We start from the raw sequence: 24076 nt of genomic DNA, 5'->3' as shown, positions 1-24076 counted from the left end.
CCTTATGTATTATACATGGTGATCATATCCCCCTTATGTATTATACATGGATATCATATCCCCCCTTATGTATTATACATGGAGATCATATCCCCCCTTATGTATTATACATGGTGATCATATCCCCCCTTATGTATTATACATGGAGATCATATCCCCCCCTTATGTATTATACATGGTGATCATATCCCCCCTTATGTATTATACATGGAGATCATATCCCCCCCTTATGTATTATACATGGAGATCATATCCCCCTTATGTATTATACATGGAGATCATATCCCCCCCTTATGTATTATACATGGAGATCATATCCCCCTTATGTATTATACATGGAGATCATATCCCCCTTATGTATTATACATGGAGATCATATCCCCCCTTATGTATTATACATGGAGATCATATCCCCCTTATGTATTATACATGGAGATCATATCCCCCCCTTATGTATTATACATGGAGATCATATCCCCCTTATGTATTATACATGGAGATCATATCCCCCCTTATGTATTATACATGGAGATCATATCCCCCTTATGTATTATACATGGAGATCATATCCCCCCTTATGTATTATACATGGAGATCATACCCCCCTTATGTATTATACATAGAGATCATATCCCCCCTTATGTATTATACATGGAGATCATATCCCCCCCTTATGTATTATACATGGAGATCATATCCCCCCCTTATGTATTATACATGGAGATCATATCCCCCCCTTATGTATTATACATGGAGATCATATCCCCCCCTTATGTATTATACATGGAGATCATATCCCCCCCTTATGTATTATACATAGAGATCATATGCCCCCCTTATGTATTATACATGGAGATCATATCCCCCCTTATGTATTATACATGGATATCATATCCCCCCTTATGTATTATACATGGAGATCATATCCCCCCTTATGTATTATACATGGAGATCATATCCCCCCCTTAATCTCCTCTTCTCAGTAGAGAATACATTCAGTTCCTTTAATCTTTCCTCATAGCTGATCTCCTCCATGCCTCGTATCAGTTTGGTTGCCCTTCTCTGTACTTTCTCCAGTTCCCCAATGTTCTTTTTGCAAATTGATGCCCAAAACTGAAGTGCATATTCCAGATGAGGTATAACTAATGATATGTACCTGGGGGGAGGGGTAATATGATATATCTCTCTCTGGAGACTATACCTCTCCTAATACAAGAGAGGATTTTGCTTGCTTTAGAACCCGCAGCTTGCATTGCATGCTATTATTAAGATGGTAATCTACCAGAACCCCCAACACTGACCCCCCCAGATCCTTCTCCACCACTGACCCTTACCCCTCCAGATCCTTCTCCACAATTGCCCCGACATCCTTCTTCACCATTGACCCCCCAGATCCTTCTTCACCATTGACCTCCCCAGATCCTTCTCCACCATTGACCTCCCCAGATCCTTCTCCACCATTGACCTCCCCAGATCCTTCTCCACCATTGCCCCTCAGATACTTCTCCACCATTTCCCTGGAGATTCTTCTCCACCATTAACCCCTCCCCCCATATCCTTCTCCACCATTGCCCCCCCCCCAGTATTACCCCCCTAGTATGTATGATGCATATTCTTAGCCCCCAAGTGCAGAACCTTCTATTTATCACCATTAGCCCTCATTGGCCCCATAGCCCCCAATTACACAGAGCATTGAGGTCGGCTTGTAAGTTGGAGACATCCTGTAAGGACGTTATTCCCCGGCACAGCTTGGTGTCATCTGCAAAGACTGGAATGGGATTTATAATCTCACACCCCATATTGTTTATATATATATTAATAAGTAAGGGTCCCAACACTGAACCCTGGGGTACCCCACTAATAACACTGAACCTTGGGGTACCCCACTAATAACACTGAACCTTGGGGTACCACACTAATAACACGGAACCTTGGGGTACCCCACTAATAACACTGAACCCTGGGGTACCCCACTAATTACACTGAACCCTAAGGTACCCCACTAATTACACTGAACCTTGGGGTACCCCACTAATAACACTGAACCTTGGGGTACCCCACTAATAGCACTGAACCTTGGGGTACCCCACTAATAACACTGAACCTTGGGGTACACCACTAAACACTGAACCCTGGGGTACCCCACTGATAACACTGAACCTTGGGGAACCCCACTAATAACACTGAACCTTGGGGTACCCCACTAATAACACTGACCCTTGGGGTACCCCACTAATAACACTGAACCTTGGGGTACCACACTAATAACACGGAACCTTGGGGTACCCCACTAATAACACTGAACCCTGGGGTACCCCACTAATTACACTGAACCCTAAGGTACCCCACTAATTACACTGAACCTTGGGGTACCCCACTAATAACACTGAACCTTGGGGTACCCCACTAATAGCACTGAACCTTGGGGTACCCCACTAATAACACTGAACCTTGGGGTACACCACTAAACACTGAACCCTGGGGTACCCCACTGATAACACTGAAGCTTGGGGAACCCCACTAATAATACTGAACCTTGGGGTACATCACTAATCCCTTCCATATCGGGCACTTTTACCCCCTTCCTGCCCAGGCCAGTTTTCAGCTTTCAGCGCTCTCACACTTTGAATGACAATTGCGCGGTCATACAACACTGTACCCAAACTTAAATTCTGGGGATATCTGGCCTACAGTGATTGGTCACAGCAGGTCACTTGGTACTGACAATGGGGCAGGTACACAGATCTGTCATTGGCCGTGTCTGAGGTAGATGGCCAGAGACAGATCGCGCCACTGCGTGGCTCTACGGGCATGCAAACTGCGCATACCTGGAAGTATGCCAAATGGCTTCTACGCAGAGGAATGAAGTTGGTGGGAACCGGCTAATAAGTCTGAACCTTGGGGTACATCACTGATGACACTGAAAGCTGGGGTACCCCACTGATAAGACTGACCCTTAGGGTACCCCATTTATAACATTGAACCCCGGGTTCCCCACTAATACTGAACCCCGGGGTACCCCACTAGTAACACTGAACCTTGGGGTACCCTACTAATACTGAACCTTTGGCGTACACCACTGATGACACTGAACCTTGGGGTACCCCAATAATCACACAACCTTGGGGTACTCCACTAATCACACTGAACCCCACTAATTACACTGAATCTTGGGGTACCCCACTAACAAAGAACCTTGGGGTACACCACTGATGACACTGAAACTTGGGGTACCCCACTAATAACACTGAACCTTGGGGTACCCCACTAATAACACTGAACCTTGGGGTACCCCACTAATAACACTGAACCTTGGGGTACCCCACTGACACTCCCAGACCATTCAGAGTATGAATCATTACCCACTACTCTCTGAATACGATATTTTAGCCAGTTTTCTATCCATTTACATTCAGATTTTTCCAGCCCATAGACTTTACCTTACACATTAGCCGTGTGTGGGGAACTGTGTCCAAGTATACCACGTCCACCGCCACCCCTCTGTCCAAGTATACCACGTCCACCACCACCCCTCTGTCCAAGTATAACACGTCCACCGCCATCCCTCTGTCCAAGTATACCACGTCCACCATCACTCCTCTTTCCAAGTATACCACGTCCACCGCCACCCCTCTGTCCAAGTATACCACGTCCACTGCCACCCCTCTGTCCAAGTATACCACGTCCACCGCCACCCCTCTTTCCAAGTATACCACATCCACCGCCACCCCTCTGTCCAAGTATACCACGTCCACCGCAACCCCTCTGTCCAAGTATACAACGTCCACCGCCACCCGTTCTTTCCAAGTATACCACATCCACCGCCACCCCTCTGTCCAAGTATATCACGTCCACCACCACCTCTCTGTCCAAGTATACCACGTCCACCGCCACCCCTCTGTCCATGTATACCACGTCTACAGCCACCCCTCTGTCCAAGTAAACCTCGTCCACAGCCACCCCTCTGTCCAAGGATTTGCTCACCTCCAATCTAACCTGTTTCATGATGGTTTAATCCCAGCTCACCTCTACATGTTGTCTACAGTAAACATTTAAGCTTCCACTGATTACAGAATACTAATACTGAGAGTCCTGACCCTTATACTATATAACTTGTACATTACATACTCCTGACCCCTGCACTATATACTCTATGTTGTACATTACATACTCCTGACCCCTGCACTATATACTCTATGTTGTACATTACATCCTCCTGACCCCTGCACTATATACTCTATGTTGTACATTACATACTCCTGACCCCTGCACTATATACTTAATGTTGTACATTACATACTCCTGACTTCTGCTCTCCCCCTCCCCCCACTGCTATATATACACATAATATGGATTCTCTTTTGTTACACCCATTTCCTCCCAGCTGGACATTTTATATCGGATGATGTGATTGGTGCACAGACTTTTACATGGTGATAACATCCTCCAACGTTGGACCCTTAAACAGAAAGTGATAATGAGGGAGGAGTCAATACCCCAATGATGGTGGTCTTCAGGATCAGTCCAGTCTTCATCTTGGTTGTTCTCCCCCATCCTCACTCTCTGACCTCTGGTGGGGCTCAGCCCCGCTGTTCTTCATGACTAAATCATGGACTAAATAAGGAAGTGCAATACTTCTTGTGTTGGGAAGATGGCGATGAGTGATAGAGGGGGTGGGGACCCTCGTCCTATAATCCCCTCATCACTGTCCCTCCTATAAAAGACAGTTCTGGTTGTTTCCTCACTCTCTGACTAAGGTTCATGAATAAAGAAATGACCTGGTAGGAGATCAGAGGAGCCATTTCCTAGTTCCCTTGAGGGTGGAATTGTAAGCTCCTCAGAGACCAAGCTGCCTGATGTGGGCGGAGTCCTGGTTTGGGGGAACCAATCAGCTCCTGTCTAGTAATCTTTGTCTTTGTATTTTAGTCCATGGCCGGGAGATGAGGAAAACCTCCGAGGATTGTCTCACTTTGTCTCCAGACTGGAAAGTAGAAGATGAGGACATCACACAATATAGTCCAGGAGAAAACCCGGCTCCCTCCAATGTCCATCCGGCACCACCCAGTGTAGATGGACCATCGGATTCCTCGCATCCTGAGGAACCTCAGACTGTGCGGGACCAGGCCGGCCTTCTAACAGGGAAGAGATTCTTCTGTCCTGAGTGCGGGAAGGGTTTCCACTATAATTCTAAACTGAATGTGCATAAACAATCTCACACGGGAGAGAAGCCATATTCCTGTCCTGAGTGTGGAAAATGTTTTTCATTTAAGTGCGATCTTTATACTCATCAGAGATCTCACACGGGGGAGAAGCCATATTCCTGTCCTGAGTGCGGGAAATGTTTTTTAAGGAAGTCCCATCTTACCAAACATCAGAAATCTCACACAGGGGAGAAGCCATATTCCTGTCCTGAGTGTGGGAAATGTTTTTCAGAGAACTCCAGTCTTTACACACATCAGAGATCTCACACAGAGGAGAAGCCATATTCCTGTCCTGAGTGTGGGAAATGTTTTTCAAGCAACTCCCATCTTTACAAACATCAGAGATCTCACACAGGGGAGAAGCCATTTTCCTGTCCTGAGTGTGGGAAATGTTTTTCAGAGAAGTCCAGTCTTTACAGACATCAGAGATCTCACATGGGGAAGAAGCCATATTCCTGTTCTGAGTGTGGGAAATGTTTTTCAGACAAGTCCCATCTTTCCAAACATCAGCGATCTCACACAGGGGAGAAGCCGTATTCCTGTCCTGAGTGTGGGAAATGTTTTACAGAGACGTCCAGTCTTTACAGACATCAGAGATCTCACACGGGGGAGAAGCCGTATTCCTGTTCTGAGTGTGGGAAATGTTTTTTAGTGAAGTGGCATCTTAACACACATCAGAGATCTCACACGGGGGAGAAGCCATATTCCTGTCCTGAGTGTGGGAAATGTTTTTCACAGAAGTCCCATCTTTACACACATCAGAGATGTCACACGGGGGAAAAGCCGTATTCCTGTCCTGAGTGCGGGAAATGTTTTTCAGACAAGTCCCATCTTTCTAAACATCAGAGATCTCACACAGGGAAGAAGCCATATTCCTGTTCTGAGTGTGGGAAATGTTTTTTACAGAAGTCCCATCTTTACACACATCAGAGATGTCACACGGGGGAAAAGCCGTATTCCTGTCCTGAGTGCGGGAAATGTTTTTCAGACAAGTCCCATCTTCCCAAACATCAGAGATCTCACACAGGGGAGAAGCCGTATTCCTGTCCTGAGTGTGGGAAATGTTTTTCAAGTAACTTCAATCTTTCCAAACATCAGAGATCTCACACGGGGGAGAAGCCACTTTCCTGTCCTGAGTGAGGGAAATGTTCCTCACTGAAGTCCTGTCTTCCTGTACATCAGGGGGTCCCACACAACCCTGGAGGTGTATTAGTGCCTTGAGTGCGGGAAATGTCTTCTAGATGAATGTTGCTGGACATCCCAGCTCTCATGTGGGGAAGCACACCCTGATATACACCTCAGATATACTCCATGGCTGATCTTCATCATGGAAGAAACAGTTGATAAGGAGATGAGAGGCCCCCAAAGACATGGATGAAGTGCAGTCAATGTCGGGGTGCAGAGTGGTCAGTAGATCCTGGAAATGAAGGACACAACTTCAGCCCTTCTTGGGTGTCGGAGTTGCGTTTCCTGATAATGATATAGCGGGTTACAGAGCTAGAAGCCGGGAGAGCCCAGATCTCGTTATCGGGGAACTTTACACAGACAACAAGAACTTCTGAAGTTGATGTCCTTCATTTCAAGGCTCTACAGAACAGTGGTGACCCCGAAGCGTCTCTCTGTCTTCAGTCCATCCTTCTCCCATCCCCCAACAGGAGGGAAGGAGAACTCCGCCCCAAACTAGGGGGGAACTTTCCTCTCATTATTTCCCTTGGCTTCTGTGTGGGTTTGGGTGGTTGGAGGAGTGCAGCACGAGAGGGAACACAGCTTGTTGTTCTATGTCTACATATGGGGTCTGGGTAGAGGGGATCCACCGGAAAATATTTCTACTCTTTGATTTTGTGCAAATCGTTTCTGTTTTCACTTTGAAGGGCAATATTATGTGTGGCTTGTAAAAGGGATTGGCCCAATACATACCACCCCACTTAGAGAATAGATGAACTAATATGACCAGCATTCATTCAGCCATGTCACATGTTGGGATCTTTTCTACAATACTTTGTTATAATAATGGAACACGTTGTGTATTGTATTGTACACCAATAATAATGACTCCGCCCCCACATTCCAGACAAGGGATCTTCCTGACCAATCAGATTCTTTCCTTTGTTATTTCCTGATTCTATGATTACAATCTTGTTAGAAGTAAAACTATAATAAAGAATTTATTGAGTGAAAAGAATTGTGTGTGTCGGGGCCACAATGGGGATCTTTGGGGGCCAAACATTTCTCACAGGGGACACTTTACAAGCCTTTACAGGTCATCCAGTTTCTGGTTCACCATGAATAATGGCACAGAGTGCAGGGGTCAGGAGACTACTTCATACAGCCCTGCAAACAACGTGCAGTGGTCAGGAGTATGTGATTTCCATCCCAGAGTACAGAATGTAGTGGTCAGGAGTATGTGATTTCCATCCCAGAGTACAGAATGTAGTGGTCAGGAGTATGTGACTTACATCCCAGAGTACAGAGTGCAGTTTTCAGGAGTATGTGATTTACATCCCAGAGTACAGAGTGTAGTGGTCAGGAGTATGTGATTTACATCCCAGAATACAGAGTGTAGTGGTCAGGAGTATGTGATTTACATCCCAGAGTACAGTGTGTAGTGGTCAGGAGTATGTGATTTACATCCAAGAGTATCGAATGTAGTGGTCAGGAGTATGTGATTTACATCCCAGAATACAGAATGCAGTGGTCAGGAGTATGTGATTTACTTCCCAGAGTACAGTGTGTAGTGGTCAGGAGTATGTGATTTACATCCCAGAGTACAGAATGTAGTGGTCAGGAGTATGTGATTTACATCCCAGAGTGCAGTTTTCAGGAGTATGTGATTTACATCCCAGAGTACAGAGTGTAGTGGTCAGGAGTATGTGATTTACATCCCAGAATACAGAGTGCAGTGGTCAGGAGTATGTGATTTATATCCCAGAGTACAGAGTGTAGTGGTCAGGAGTATGTGATTTACACCCCAGAGTGCAGTTTTCAGGAGTATGTGATTTACATCCCAGAGTACAGAGTGTAGTGGTCAGGAGTATGTGATTTCCCTCCCAGAGTACACAGTGTAGTGGTCAGGAGTATGTGATTTACATCCCAGAATACAGAATGTAGTGGTCAGGAGTATGTGATTTACATCCCAGAGTACAGTGTGTAGTGGTCAGGAGTATGTGATTTACATCCCAGAGTACAGAATGTAGTGGTCAGGAGTATGTGATTTCCATCCGAGAGTACAGAGTGTAGTGGTCAGGAGTATGTGATTTACATCCCAGAATACAGTGTGTAGTGGTCAGGAGTATGTGATTTACATCCCAGAGTACAGAATGTAGTGGTCAGGAGTATGTGATTTACATCCCAGAGTGCAGTTTTCAGGAGTATGTGATTTACATCCCAGAGTACAGAGTGTAGTGGTCAGGAGTATGTGATTTACATCCCAGAATACAGAGTGCAGTGGTCAGGAGTATGTGATTTATATCCCAGAGTACAGAGTGTAGTGGTCAGGAGTATGTGATTTACACCCCAGAGTGCAGTTTTCAGGAGTATGTGATTTACATCCCAGAGTACAGAGTGTAGTGGTCAGGAGTATGTGATTTCCCTCCCAGAGTACACAGTGTAGTGGTCAGGAGTATGTGATTTACATCCCAGAATACAGAATGTAGTGGTCAGGAGTATGTGATTTACATCCCAGAGTACAGTGTGTAGTGGTCAGGAGTATGTGATTTACATCCCAGAGTACAGAGTGCAGTTTTCAGGAGTATGTGATTTACATCCCAGAATACAGAATGTAGTGGTCAGGAGTATGTGATTTACATCCCAGAATACAGAATGCAGTGGTCAGGAGTATGTGATTTACTTCCCAGAGTACAGTGTGTAGTGGTCAGGAGTATGTGATTTACATCCCAGAGTACAGAATGTAGTGGTCAGGAGTATGTGATTTACATCCCAGAGTACAGAGTGCAGTGGTCAGGAGTATGTGATTTTCATCCCAGAGTACAGAATGTAGTGGTCAGGAGTATGTGATTTCCATCCCAGAGTACAGAGTGTAGTGGTCAGGGGTATGTGATTTCCATCCCAGAGTACAGAGTGTAGTGGTCAGGAGTATGTAATTTATTATTATTATTATTATTACTACGAGTTTATATAGCGCCAAAGGGTTTGCTCAGCGCTGTACAATAGAGGGGGGACAATACATGGCACAGTACAACAACAACAACAAACAACGTACGAGGGGTAAGAGGACCCTACTCTTTCGAGCTTACAATCTAGGTGGGAGGGGGTAAAGGTACTGTAGGAAGTGGCTGAGGGGAATGAGGGGTGGGAGGAAAGAGGGAGAGGCCGTTAGGTGAGGGTGGGGTAGGCTTCCCTGAAGAGATGGGTTTTGAGGGAGCGCCTGAATGTGAGGAGGGAAGGCGACAGTCTGATGGATTGGGGCAGTGAGTTCCAGAGGATGGGGGAGGACCTGGAGAAGTCCTGCAGTCGTGTATGGGAGGAGGAGACCAGGGAGCAGGATAGAAGGAGGTCCAGTGAGGAGCGAAGGGTACGGGTAGGGCGATACTTGGGGATCAGGTTGGTGAGGTAGTCAGGGGCAGTGTTGTGAACGGCTTTGTAGGTCAGGGTTAGGAGTTTAAATTTGATGCGTTGGGCAATCGGGAGGCAGTGGAGGGAGAGGCAGAGGGGGGTGGCAGAGGTGGAGCGGGTGGTGAGGTGGATGAGTCTAGCCGCTGAGTTCAGGATGGTCTGGAGCGGGGAGAGCCTGCACTTGGGTAGGCCGGCGAGAAGAGAATTACAGTAGTCAAGGCGTGAGATGATGAGGGAGTGTACTAGAAGTTTGGTGGTGTCTGGGGTGAGGAAGGAGCGTATCTTGGCAATATTGCGGAGGTGGAGCCTGCATGTGTTTGTGAGTGATTTGACATGAGGTTGGAAGGAGAGGTTCGAGTCAAGAATGACGCCAAGGACTTTGGCTTGCGGGGCGGGAGTGATAGTGGAGTTGTTGGTGATGATGGATAGGATGGGGGGGGGTGTTGGCAGGGGGAAAGATGAGGAGCTCGGTTTTGGAGAGGTTGAGCTTGAGGAAATGTAGCGACATCCAGTCTGAGATGTCATTTAGGAGGTGAGTGATGCGGGCGGAGATAGTGGGGGTGAGGAGAGGGGTGGAGAGGTAGATTTAGGTGTCGTCAGCGTAGAGGTGATAGTTGAAGCCGTGAGAGTGTATGAGTTTGCCCAGGGAGGAGGTGTAGATGGAGAAGATTTACATTCCCAGAGTACAGAGTGTAGTGGTCAGGAGTATGTGATTTCCATCCCAGAGTACAGAGTGTAGTGGTCAGGAGTATGTGATTTCCATCCCAGAGTACAGAGTGTAGTGGTCAGGAGTATGTGATTTCCATCCCAGAGTACAGAATGTAGTGGTCAGGAGTATGTGATTTACATCCCAGAGTACAGAGTGTAATGGTCAGGAGTATGTGATTTCCATCCCAGAGTACAGAGTGTAGTGGTCAGGAGTATGTGATTTACATCCCAGAGTACAGAGTGTAATGGTCAGGAGTATGTGATTTCCATCCCAGAGTACAGAGTGTAATGGAAAAGTGTATATGTTAGTCTTCAAATAGACAGAGTGAAGTAGTCAGAAGTAGTATGTCATGTACAGGGCACAGTGGGTAAGATCATGTCTTATATAGCCCAGCATTTAGATTACTGTGGTCAGGAGCATGTCATGCATGGCTCAGCAAAAAGAGTGCAGTGTTTAGGAACATGTCACATACAGCCCATCATACAGAGTGCAGTGTTTAGGAACATGTCACATACAGCCCATCATACAGAGTGCAGTGGTCAGGAACATGTCATATACTGCCCTGTGTATAGAGTGCAGTGGTCAGAAACATGTCACATACAGCCCTGTGTACAGAGTGCAGTGGTCAGAAACATGTCATATACAGCCCTGTGTATACAGTGCAGTGGTAAGGAGTATGTCACATACAGCCCATCATACAGAGTGCAGTGGTCAGGAACATGTCATATACTGCCCTGTGTATAGAGTGCAGTGGTCAGGAACATGTCATATACTGCCCTGTGTATAGACTGCAGTGGTCAGGAACATGTCATATACTGCCCTGTGTATAGAGTGCAGTGGTCAGAAACATGTCACATACAGCCCTGTGTATAGAGTGCAGTGGTCAGAAACATGTCACATACAGCCCTGTGTATAGAGTGCAGTGGTCAGAAACATGTCACATACAGCCCTGTGTATAGAGTGCAGTGGTCAGGAACATGTCATATACAGCCCTGTGTATAGAATGCAGTGATCATGAACATGTTGCATACAGTCCTGTGTATAGAGTGCAGTGGTCAGGAACATGTCATATACAGCCCAGTGTATACTGTGCAGTGCTCAGAAGTATGTCATATATAGCCCTGTAAATAGAGTGCAGTGGTCAGGATTATATCTTAGGCCTGTGTACAGAGTGCAGTGGTCAGGAGTATGTCATATACAGCCCTGTGTACAGAGTGCAGTGGTCAGGAGTATATCATATACAGCCCTGTGTACAGAGCGCAGTGGTCAGGATTATATCTTAGGTCTGTGTACAGAGCGCAGTGGTCAGGAATATGTCATATGCTGCCCAGCATGCATAGTACAATGGTCAGGATGTTGTGGTATACAGCCCGGTATACAGAGTACACTGGTGAGGAATATAAACCCTTGTAAGGAATGCAGGGATCCAGCGACAGCAGGGATGACCAGATCGGTGGGCTATGCCTAAGAAATGTGGAATAAGACGGAGTAGGAGGAGTGTGATTACAGGGGGTGTAAAGTCAGGAGGTTTGTTACCTCCATGCATTCTATATATGAAGGTAAATACCCTTCTCTGTGCAGCAGCCCCCCCAATACTCACCTGAGCCCCATCCTGATCCAGCAATGTGCACAAGATCCTCGGCAGTCTGTGCACTCTCCCTCCTCATTGGCTGAGACAGGAGCAGGGGCCATTGGCTCCTGCTGCTGTCAATCACAGCCAGTGAGCCAATGAGGAGAGAGGAGAGGCTCTGTGGACACACAGAGCAGCAGCTTGCTCCCAAGCCTGCTTGGATGCCCCCATAACAAGCTGCTTGCTGTGGGGGCACTCGACAGGAGAGAGGGGCCAGGAGTGCCTGTGGGGGACCCGAGAAGATTGCCTTTACAATCACTTTAAGTCTCATTTACTAATGGACACGACACCCTCTGACACCCACAGACCATAAACAAAGCAAAAGTGACATCCAACCCAACAACCTGACTATAATACACTGTGTACAAATGGAGGGAAGCTGACATACACCGGGCAGATCCAGGACTGGGAATCAGGGGAGCAGAAATGGGGGAACAGGATGCAGGAAACCAGAATCATGGAAAAGTATACAAGATACAGGACGCAGGATCCAGCAGGGAAGCGGCTCACAGGCAGAACACTGAGGCACTGATGAAAACTACGGAGGGATTATATACCTTCCCAGCAGCCAGCATCAGGTGGAGCCTCATTACTGACATCTTCTGTCTGCTGGGAGACACAGCACTGTCTCCTCTCCACTTCCTCCCGACTCGCCTCTCACCCAGAGCATCCTGTCTGTACCTGACATCACTTCCTGTCTGTACCTGACATTGCTACCTGTTTGTACCTGACCACTTCCTGTCTCTACCTAACATCACTTCCTGTCTGTATCTGACATCACTTCCCATCTGTACCTGACATCACTTCCTGTCTGGGTAGAAGGGCACTCACCACCTGGTGGAGCTCAGAGGAACTGCAGCTCCAAGAAATGTCTCATAGTTTGAATCTTGTTGTTTCTAAGTGTTCTCCAATGATCATGTCCATGTCTGGCAGATTCCAGGACTCTTCAGAGTGGCAGTGAGGTGATGACTCCGGAACACTCTCTGGGTTCCATCACCAGGCACTGCAATTATACCCGACTGCTGGGAATCGTCATCTCCTTTCCTACAGTGAAAGTATAATTTTGACATCAGCAGAGAGATAGTGGGAGGGTGGGATCAAGTAAGTAAAACCACTGACCACCAAAGCTGGGCTGGGGGTACACTTTATTCTCACTGACACCAACAATTGGACTTATTTTATCTCACTGACACCAACAATGGGGCTTATTTTATCTCTGACACCAGCAATGCAGCTTATTTTATCTCACTGACAGCCAAAATGGAGCTTATTTTTTCTCACTGACACCAACAATGGGGCTTATTTTATCTCACTGACACCAACAATATTTTTTTGAATCTCACTGACACCAACAATGGAGCTTATTTTAGCTCACTGACACCAACATTTTGTTTATATCTCACTGACACCAATGATGGGGCTTATTTTATTTCACTGACACCAACAATTGGGTTTATTTTATCTCACTGACACCAACAATGGGGCTTATTTTATCTCACTGACACCAGCAATGGGGTTTATTTTATCTCACTGACACCAACAATGGGGCTTATTTTTATCTCACTGACACCAACAATGGGGCTTATTCTATCTCACTGACACCAACAATGGATGTCAAGGAAATCATGCCCACAGTGACTGGGTAACTGGAGATTCATGATTGGTGGAGAAGGAATGAGGGTGGGGCTTTCTCTGAATTCTCATCTGGTGACAATTGATGGACTGATCTGAGTTCTGTGTGAAATATATCTGGTTGTTAATGATTGGCTGGAAATCAGGCGGTCACACCCCTAACCGATGACTCATCTGTCGGCAGGTTTCCCCACTGACAGCTCAATGTCCACAAAAGAATTGTCAGCAATTACAAATTGTGGAAAACCCCTCAGAATGTCTCTGAGAAGAAATGATATTTTATCTTCTCTCCAACTCAGACTATATTTGTCTTAGACGTAAGAGGCCCAAAATCCCGAGTCCCTGTCAGGTCTGAGCTCCAGCCGGATACAATCACCTTCTCCACTCACAGAGTTTGCTTTTGTAAATGAAGTGAGTACAGAATTGAGGAAAGCGAGGACACCCGGCAACAATGGGATTCTGTCCTATCTCCTGCACCCGGAGCAAATGAACAACATGTACCAGCCTTCCCAGCCCCATCAATGTACACTGTGGAGGCATCTTGTATGTAGACTCTGGATTCAACAAACCAGCAGCCTGGCCATTCAGGAACGTACCATTGTTCAGCTCTGGGGGGGGGAAACAAACATCTCTGATGGAAAGGAGCTCTGGGGAGTCAACAGACCAATCTTTCATCTATACATATGTTTCCATCTCTCCACATCACTCCATTCTTTTTCTGGACAAAACCATTATAGATATCAGCGACAGATTTACAAATCTAGGATTTTACAATGAGAACACAATGTCACAAGGGATCTATAAAAGATTTTATCCGGACACAAGATCCCATTGTAAGAAAGGAATTCTGAATATGAACAGCGACTGTTATGTGGGATCCCATTATATTCAGTGCGGGGAAATGTATCTTTTATATTTTACTGAAATCTCAGATAATAAATGACATTTATGTCCCAGACATTAACTTTACTGTATTTTTAACTGAAATTTTACCTTTCATAAATCATTGCACTAATATTGTGTAAAATAATAAAAATCATAAAACATCAGAACTACTAACAATTTATTCTCTAGTGTGTCTGCTGTTGTGAAGAAATATATACAGTCAGGTCCATAAATATTGGGACATCTACACAATTCTAACATTTGTGGCTCTATACACCATCACAATGGATTTGAAATGAAACAAACAAGATGTGCTTTACCTGCAGACTTTCAGCTTTAATTTGAGGGTATTTACATCCAAATCAGGTGAACGGTGTAGGAATTACAACAGTTTGCATATATGCCTCCTACTTGTTAAGGGACCAAAAGTAACGGGACAATTGGCTTCCCAGCTGTTCCATGGCCAGGTGTGTGTTATTCCCTCATTATCCCAATTACAATGAGCAGATAAAAGGTCCAGAGTTCATTTCAAGTGTGCTATTTGCATTTGGAATCTGTTGCTGTCACCTCTCAAGATGAGATCCAAAGAGCTGTCACTATCAGTGAAGCAAGCCATCATTAGGCTGAAAAAACAAACCCATCAGAGAGATAGCAAAAACATTAGGCGTGGCCAAAACAACTGTTTGGAACATTCTTAAAAAGAAGGAACGCACCGGTGAGCTCAGCAACACCAAAAGACCCGGAAGACCATGGAAAACAACTGTGGTGGATGACCGAAGAATTCTTTCCCTGGTGAAGAAAACACCCTTCACAACAGTTGGCCAGATCAAGAACACTCTCCAGGAGGTAGGTGTATGTGTGTCAAAGTCACCAATCAAGAGAAGACTTCACCAGAGTGAATACAGAGGGTTCACCACAAGATGGAAACCATTGGTGAGCCTCAAAAACAGGAAGGCCAGATTAGAGTTTGCCAAACGACATGTAAAAAAGCCTTCACAGTTCTGGAACAACATCCTATGGACAGATGAGACCGACATCAACTTGTACCAGAGTGATGGGAAGAGAAAAGGATGGAGAAGGAACTGCTCATGATCCTAAGATACCACCTCATCAGTGATCATGGTGGTGGTAGTGTCATGGCGTGGGCATGTATGGCTGCCAATGGAACTGCTTCTCTTGTATTTATTGATGATGTGACTGCTGACAGAAGCAGCCGGATGAATTGTGAAGTGTTTCGGGAATATTATCTGCTCATATTCAGCCAAATGCTTCACAACTCATTGGACGCTTCACAGTGCAGATGGACAATGACCCAAAGCAGACTGCAAAAGCAACCAAAGAAGTGGAATGTTCTGCAATGGCCAAGTCCATCACCTGACCTGAATCCGATTGAGCATGCATTTCACTTGCTGAAGACAAAACTGAAGGGAAAATGCCCCAAGAACAAGCAGGAACTGAAGACAGTTGCAGTAGAGGCCTGGCAGAGCATCACCAGGGATGAAACCCAGCGTCTGGTGATGTCTATGCGTTCCACACTTCAGGCTGTAATTGACTGCAAAGGATTTGCAACCAAGTATTAAAAAGTGAAAGTTTGATTTATGATTATTATTCTGTCCCATTACTTTTGGTCCCTTAACAAGTGAGAGGCACATATGCAAACTGTTGTAATTCCTACACCGTTCACCTGATTTGGATGTAAATATGCTCAAATTAAAGCTGGCAGTCTGCAGTTAAAGCACATCTTGTTTGTTTCATTTCAAATCCATTGTGGTGATGTATAGAGACAAAAATGTTAGAAATGTGTCCATGTCCCAATATGTATGGACCTGACTGTATAATATTTTGGGGTTTTAAGTAATTTTAAGGTATAAATGGTTTTTAAAACATGTAAACAAAAAAATAAAAAATGTCTCCAGGACTCCATGGACCCGTTCAGTCTCCAGGAATCGGGAAACCACAGAGAAACCAAGTTTCCCCCAACTTCCTCTTCAGGCTGGGATGTCACCCTGGTTGGCTGCCCCCTACAGTAGAAGAAGCAGACTGCACCTGCCTACTTTATTATTATTATACAGTATTTATAAAGCGCCAATAGTTCGCTCAGCGCTGTACATTACAAAGGGGGACAGAACATGTGACAGAACAATACCAATACAATGCGATACATGAGGAGATCGAGGTCCCTGCTCTTTCGAGCTTACAATCTAGGAGGGAGGGGATGGTGGCACAGGAGGAGATAGCTGTGGGGGATGGAGTGGTAGGAAGAGTGGAGGAGGTCGGCAAGTTAGCAGGGGGTGGGGTAGGCTTCCCTGAAGAGATGGGTTTTCAGGGTGCGCCTAAAGGTGAGGAGAGTAGGTGTTAATCTGATGGGTTGGGGCAGGGAGTTCCAGAGGATGGGTGACACCCTGGAGAAGTCCTGGAGGCAGGCATGGGAGGAGGAGACCAGGGAACTAGAGAGAAGGAGGTCTTGTGAGAAGCGGAGTGTGCGTGCTGGGCGGTACTTGGATATTAGGTCAGTGATGTAGTTCGGGGCAGTATGGTGGACAGCTTTGTACGTCAGTGTTAGGATTTTGAATTTGATCCGTTGCGCAATCGGAAGCCAGTGGAGGGATTGGCAGAGGGGGGTGGAGGACACTGAGTGGAGGCCAGTGGAGGGATTGGCAGAGGGGGGTGGCGGAAATGGAGCGGTTGGAAAGGTGAATGAGTCTGGCAGCCGTATTCAGGATCGATTGAAGCGGGGATAACCAGCGGCGAGGCAGGCCAGTGAGGAGGGAGTTGCAGTAGTCGAGTCGTGATATGATGAGGGAGTGGATGAGCTGTTCAGTGGTTTCTGGGGTTAGGAACGTGCGGATTTTGGCGATGTTGCGGAGGTGGAGTCTGCATGAGTTTGTTAAAGATTGGACTTGGGGATTGAAGGACAGGTTGGAGTCCAGAATGACACCAAGTACTCTGGCCTGCGGGGCGGGTTTGATGGTGGAGTTGTTGGACGTGATGGAGAAGTCAATGGGGGGTGGGGTCCGGGCTGGGGGGGAAGACAAGAAACTCGGTTTTGGAGAGGTTCAGTTTAAGGAAGTGGAGTGACATCCAGTCTGATATGTCGCTCAGTAGGTGTGTGATTCGGGCAGAGACTGAGGGGGTGAGGTGGGGGGTTGAGAGATAGATTTGTGTGTCGTCGGCATAGAGGTGGTAGTTGGAGCCGTGAGAGTGAGTTGGCCAAGGGAGGAGGTGTAGATGGAGAAGAGAAGGGGCCCAAGGATGGAGCCTTAAGGGACCCCAACAGAGAGGGGGAGGTGGTAGCATTATTCTTTATGTTTTGTCTGATCAGGATGGCGGTCATTTCTCCCTGAACACGGAGCGCCCTAAACACGAGGTAAACGTGGTGCAGCATTGAGCCCCGTCCAGCTGTAGTGTAGACTTTGACAGGCTGCAGGCAGCGGGGCTGGATGCTGTACCTGTGCCTACCAGGTGTATTATAATGCCAGCATTGCACCCACAAGGGCTGGACCCCCCCATGTACAAGGGGCCTAAGAGACACAATCAGTTGGTGTCCCATTCCACCAGTCCATTATAACTCAAAGAGGAAATTTTTGGGGGGATGTGTTGTAGAAGAACCCAGACCACGGTATTGTGTGATGAAATTATAATTCAACTTTATTAATCATATATATGTGACACTTTAACAACAGAAGAAAATTGATAGATTGTTTACATTTCAAGGATCTATTTATACCATTTATGTCATCTATGCTAAGAAACTGATTAACATATGACACTCCCCTATTTAATATCAGCCCCGCCCACTTATGTGACCCTCTAAACATCCAAATCCCTGTAAATTCCCAGAAGACACTTTCATCTTTTATCCATAACAAGCTGATTGGGTACAAGAGAACCCCGAGCCCCTCCTACTCATTCCCACACAACTCCATGTCACCATCTACAAGGTGAGAGGACCTGAAGGAGAACAAGACCATGACCACCAGGACCATCGCCTGACTGAAGCCATGCTCACATTTCTTTCTAATGCTGCTTCTATGGTCTCCTCAGATACAGATTTGGCAGATGTACATTAGTGGAACCCTTTCACTCCGGCCAATGTAAGGTTTCCATCAGCAGCAGCACGGCCTTATAGCTACAGCACCCGGGGGTTGTCTACATTTGTTAGGCCAACTGTCAGCTTTCTGGTAGAAGTGATTCAGCCGCACTGAAGGCCTCCCCCCGCCATATATACCGGGCTCAGCTGTCCTTCCTGCAAGCCCAAGACAGGCATGGTGGGTGTCAGCGGTGAGAGCAGAAGGAGATCAGCAAACATCTGATCTCTGATCTCCCCTTCAGTGAATGGATGTGGGAGGTGGGAGATTATGTCATTTCTGGGTTCAGTGCTGTCATTCTCCAGTCACTATGGTTTGGGAAGGAGCTGATTAGGCATGATCTGTGCTTGACCATCTTTTTTGGGGTACAGAGGTGACATTGGGGGTCTAATAATGTTCTGATGTCTCTTTAAAGAGGACCTGTGACCAGAAATATGTACCACCCCCCTATCTGATAGAAGCCATGTTAAGTGAAAAAAGAGTTGAAAAAAATTAAAGTAACACTATAAAAATAAAAACCCACAAAACAAATCACACGACACATTGTACATATCATTGCACAAGCGAGAGTGAGAACAATCATTCTGAGGCCATCGTTCACGGATAACTATCTGAACTGATAACCTATAAAGGCTCTTAAAGCGTCACCTTTGAACAATTTTTGGTTCTGAAGTTTGTCACCGTTTCACAAGTACGCACAATGTGTAAAGTTTGACATGTTTGGTATCTATATACTTGATGACAACCCCATATTTTATATTTCACCAAACAAATTGGGTCATATATTGTGTTCTTTGTGCACTAACGTTATCTTTTTTACAGAAAATATGTATTTGATAAACAGCTGTACTAATATTCTGTGACATGAAAAATGGCAACTACCACCATTATATTCTCCAGAGTCTCTGCTTTCAGATAATAAAAGAAATGTTTGGGGTTTAACTAATCATATGGCCTAAAATGTAAATATAACTAAAAACAAAAGCAAAATAAACTCTGGCAGTGAAAGAAAATACAGCAATATATAACATTTCCAAATCAAAACTATGATAGCAACTAATGGCTTAAGAAGCAAACCCACCAGGTTCCAACTAAACCCATCCAAAACATTGGATCCCACCTCCTCCCACCCAGGTTCCTGTTGGAACTCCTTTACCTTGTGTAGATATCCCCTTCTGAGATCCTCATGATCTAATATAAATGTACAACTCTCTGACACCAGTTTGTAGACTCCACCTTGGTCTTCCAAGAGATAGTCAGCTGCCATGCAGTTCTGTGACACCACCTTAGGTGGTGGAGCCACTTCTGCTGTCAGCTCTGCTATAACATCAATGGTGTCATTGGTTATCTGATCCATGACTCCAGTACATCTTACGTATCTTAGATTCCCCATCCCGTCTATGAAGGGCTCACTGCATAAAGCAGCTCCAATCCATAGAAAATGTTTCTTATCACTGGAAGGCCAGGGGAGTATTGGGAGAAATTGAGGCTTTCCCTTACAGATATGGGGGGAGGGGCAACATAACCTCAAGTAAAGCTATGGGTGGAATTGAAGGGAAGCCATTTTAGGGTGCTCCTTCCACACAAGAAGCAACTGTTATCTGGAAGGACTAGGAATCCATTGGACCAATGGGGATTAAACATTCTGCAATTACATTGAGAAACCATGAAATGGTACTGGCCTGTGATTGGCTCTCCTATTGTTAGTGAAGTAAGTGAAACTCCCTTTGTCAGTGTCATTAATGGAAAGAAACCATGTGAAATGTTTCTTCCAAATCCAAAAAGGTGACCCCCTTGGGTAAGTACCCATCCTAATATTCCTGATATGAGTTTGTAGTCCCTGCTATACAGGAAACATGTGGGCAATCATTTACACCTTTTACAGCAGGACAGTAAATATCAGAACACAATTCAAACATCAGACCAACAGCAGGAAGTCTGCTAACTGAATGTGTAATGCAATCTGTCATTATCATTCCCAGAGTTCCCTCTGCAACATAGTTGTATCATCTGTTGGTCCTGTCTGTAGATCTGTTATTTCTCACCTTCTGTAACAGGGTGACAACCCTGATCAGTCTGCAGGAACATTACACAGCAGCGTTGTCACCCTGTACAGGGAAGTCTTAGATAGATTATAAGTAAGATACACAAGTAAAGTCCAACTTCAGCTAACGCTTCTACAGCAGTTACAGCAACAGGTTCTCTATAAGGTTCAACCCCCCATATGAATGGAAGATGACAGTTGTAAGCACCCCCAGCAGTTTTATATGGTGTTTCCCAACTCCCCTAACTTTCATTTTTGCCAAATAGCTTGGCCTTCTACAGGAAGCAGAAAAAAATCAGATCTACTGGAAGGGTCAGCAGAAAAAAATCAGATCTACTGGAAGGGAATGTTACAAGGGGAGACTCAGAAAACATAAAACGTTTATGCTAATGACAGATTCCACCATTTATGTAATTATTGATTTTGCCCATTGTTACACTTTAGTGTTGATGTCTTAGCATTTCCAGGAATAATTAGCGATCTTTGCACACTTTGCCCCAAAAAGGGACCCGTTCATTCAGAGTCATTAAGGTGAACCCCAATAAGAGGAATTTCAGTCTCCCAGAAGAAGTGGTAGGAATATGACCGCACACTTAGCACTTTGTAAGTTCAGATCTCTTGCAGTTGTACCGTGTGAATAGTTTATGGAGATGAGCAATAGCTGGACAAAACAAAAAAAGATAACAAGGACATCCAATCTTCACCTGATAGGATCACTTTTGAGAAAACCAGATGAAACATAAGTGGCCAGCTGGGAGTAGGTGGTACTGTTGAATACATCCCCTAAAACAGCATTAACTCCTTGTTGGAAGGCCTACACCAGCTTAAGAAGTTACTCTCTAACCAAACAGACATCTATCTGGCTGGTATCTCAGCTACAGACCTGCCTGCAAAGCTGTCATCCATGAGAGGAGATGGAACATGGAAAGGAGGCATTGATCATGGGAGAGGAGGTGAAACATGTAATGGGAGGTGTGAACAAGGTGGGCTTAGCTGGAGCCCTCAAGCCTAGCTTATGATGTATCAGTTCTCAAAAGAACCTGGAATGGACTCTCCTAATGAGTTTTCAGAGGCTTGGCAAGAAGCCATTGGACCCCATCCTAGACTCTGGTACTGAGGCAATGTTGGTCATGTATTGGTTGGTCAGATTCTGGCAATGAAGAAAACACATGGGAACATAGCTCAGTTAGTGAATGATGAAAATGCATTACATGTTCAGTCAATGCTCCATAAAAAAGGATAAAGATGAGAATGATGAGGAATACAGTTCAGTCATTGCTGCTTGTCTGAAGAAATGTCCAAAGGTAAAATATTCACAGGCCTTCTAGATGTGTTTCTGATGGACATAATCACTAAACCCAATGAATCCGATCATTAGAGTCCTGTTTCTTCAAAGTTGTTTTTTTAAGTAGCATCATGTCTTCCCTAGTTTGTGGGAAGACATTGGGCCTGTGAGCCTAATGGGACAGCTGTGACTTCTTTAATATTGCCCCTTCTTCTGGAGTTTCCTCTATGTAGCTCAAGCTTGTGAATCCTCTGGTGATAGATTAGCCCGGCATTACCTGTAAAAGCTTTATCACATTCTGAACATTGATATGGATTCTCTCCAGTGTGAACCCTCTCATGTATGACAAGGTTTCCTCTCTGTTTAAAAGTTTTATCACATTCAGAACATTGATGTGGTTTCTCTCCAGTGTGGATCCTCTGGTGTGTGATAAGATATGACTTGTGTGTAAAAGCTTTGTCACATTCAGAACACTGATATGGCTTCTCTCCAGTGTGAATCCTCTGGTGTCTGATAAGATGTGACTTCTGTGTAAAAGCTTTGTCACATTCAGAACACTGATATGACTTCTCTCCAGTGTGAACCCTCTGGTGTATGATAAGCTCTTTCTTGGTTAAAAAAGCTTTGTCACATTCAGAACATTGATATGGCTTCTCTCCAGTGTGCATCCTCCGGTGTATGATAAGATTTGACTTCTGTGTAAAAGTTTTGTCACATTCAGAACACTGATATGACTTCTCTCCAGTGTGAACCCTCTGGTGTATGAAAAGATTTGACTTGTGTGTAAAAGCTTTGTCACACTCAGAACACTGATATGGCTTCTCTCCAGTGTGGATCCTCTGGTGTATGATAAGATGTGACTTGTGTGTAAAAGCTTTATCACATTCAGAACACTGATATGGCTTCTCTCCAGTGTGGATCCTCTGGTGTGATATAAGATATGACTTCTGTGTAAAATCTTTGTCACATGCAGAACACTGATATGACTTCTCTACAGTGTGAGCCTTCTGGTGTCTGATAAGATTTGACTTCCATGTAAAAGCTTTATCACATTCAGAACACTGATATGGCTTCTCTCCAGTGTGCATCCTCTGGTGTCTGATAAGATATGACTTCCATGTAAAAGCTTCGTCACATTCAGAACACTGATATGGGTTCTCTACAGTGTGAACCTTCCGGTGTGTGATATGTTTTGCCTCCATTGTAAAATCTCTGTCACGTTCCAAACAAGAAATAGCTTGAAATGACTCCTCTTATGTATACATGGGTTGGACTTTACTGTAAAGCAATTGTCACATCCAGAACACTGAAATCACTTTTCTCATGTTGTCCTCTGAGGTTGGATCAGTGTTGAAGAGGACCCAAAGCACTTATGACATTTAGAACACGGATATGACTTGTGTCCTGTGTGACTCCTCCAGTGAACTGCAATAAAAACTTTCAGTCAATTAAGACACCCAGATGTTTGGTTTCCCATGTGACTGAGTTGTATTCACAAACACCAGCATGACCGAAAACGTGGTTCATCAATCCACCTGTACAAAAAAAAAAAAAAAAATCAGAATTCTATATAAAAGGGCTAAAGTTGGTTTTTATTTTTAATGATCATTAATAAATATATCTTATATATCATCACAGGCTGTGTCAGCATTATGGTTGTCCTCAAAGGGCCAGTTCTAACTGTAAGACTAGATGTCCGAGCACCTCACCCCCCCATTACATCAGATGCCAAGAACCCCACACCCACCCTAACATCACCGTGCACCTCCTTTGGGGGCAGAGCGGGAAAGCAGAAAGTGCAGGGTCTGGAGGAGGACCAGAGGAGAAGTTGACTCAATTACCAGAGTCTGCTGAATGCTGAGACCAAGGGAGGTGGAGATGAGGGGATGCTGCAGCTGCACTGAGAAGTACAGGATTTGGTAGAGGAGTTCTTTTCTCCTCTCTGCTGCCGACTGCTGAGACAAGGTGGGGGAGGAGACAAGGGGTACCTGCAGGAGAGGTGCAAGGGCCACATGAAATAACCTGGATGG

The 24076-nt window shown here is 45.2% G+C and overlaps 2 protein-coding genes across 2 annotated transcripts in view; both read left to right on the top strand.

Annotated features, from left to right (window-relative positions):
• LOC149451665 (uncharacterized) overlaps positions 1–24076 on the top strand; it is a 215653-nt gene that overhangs the window by 122755 nt on the left and 68822 nt on the right. The gene's annotated exons all lie outside the window — the stretch shown is intronic.
• Positions 1–24076, top strand: part of LOC149451668 (uncharacterized) — a 50405-nt gene that overhangs the window by 2786 nt on the left and 23543 nt on the right. The window contains exon 4 of the mRNA XM_089690351.1: positions 4927–5852. Within this exon, the coding sequence (XP_089546477.1) occupies positions 4927–5852 (926 nt within the window). The remainder of the gene's footprint in view (positions 1–4926; positions 5853–24076) is intronic.

This window comes from Staurois parvus, unplaced genomic scaffold (assembly GCF_062004578.1).
Source record: "Staurois parvus isolate SC_StPar_1 unplaced genomic scaffold, SC_StPar_1.0 ptg000526l, whole genome shotgun sequence".
Taxonomy (NCBI): Eukaryota; Metazoa; Chordata; class Amphibia; order Anura; family Ranidae; genus Staurois; species Staurois parvus.
This window is presented reverse-complemented; position numbering and strand designations above follow the sequence as displayed.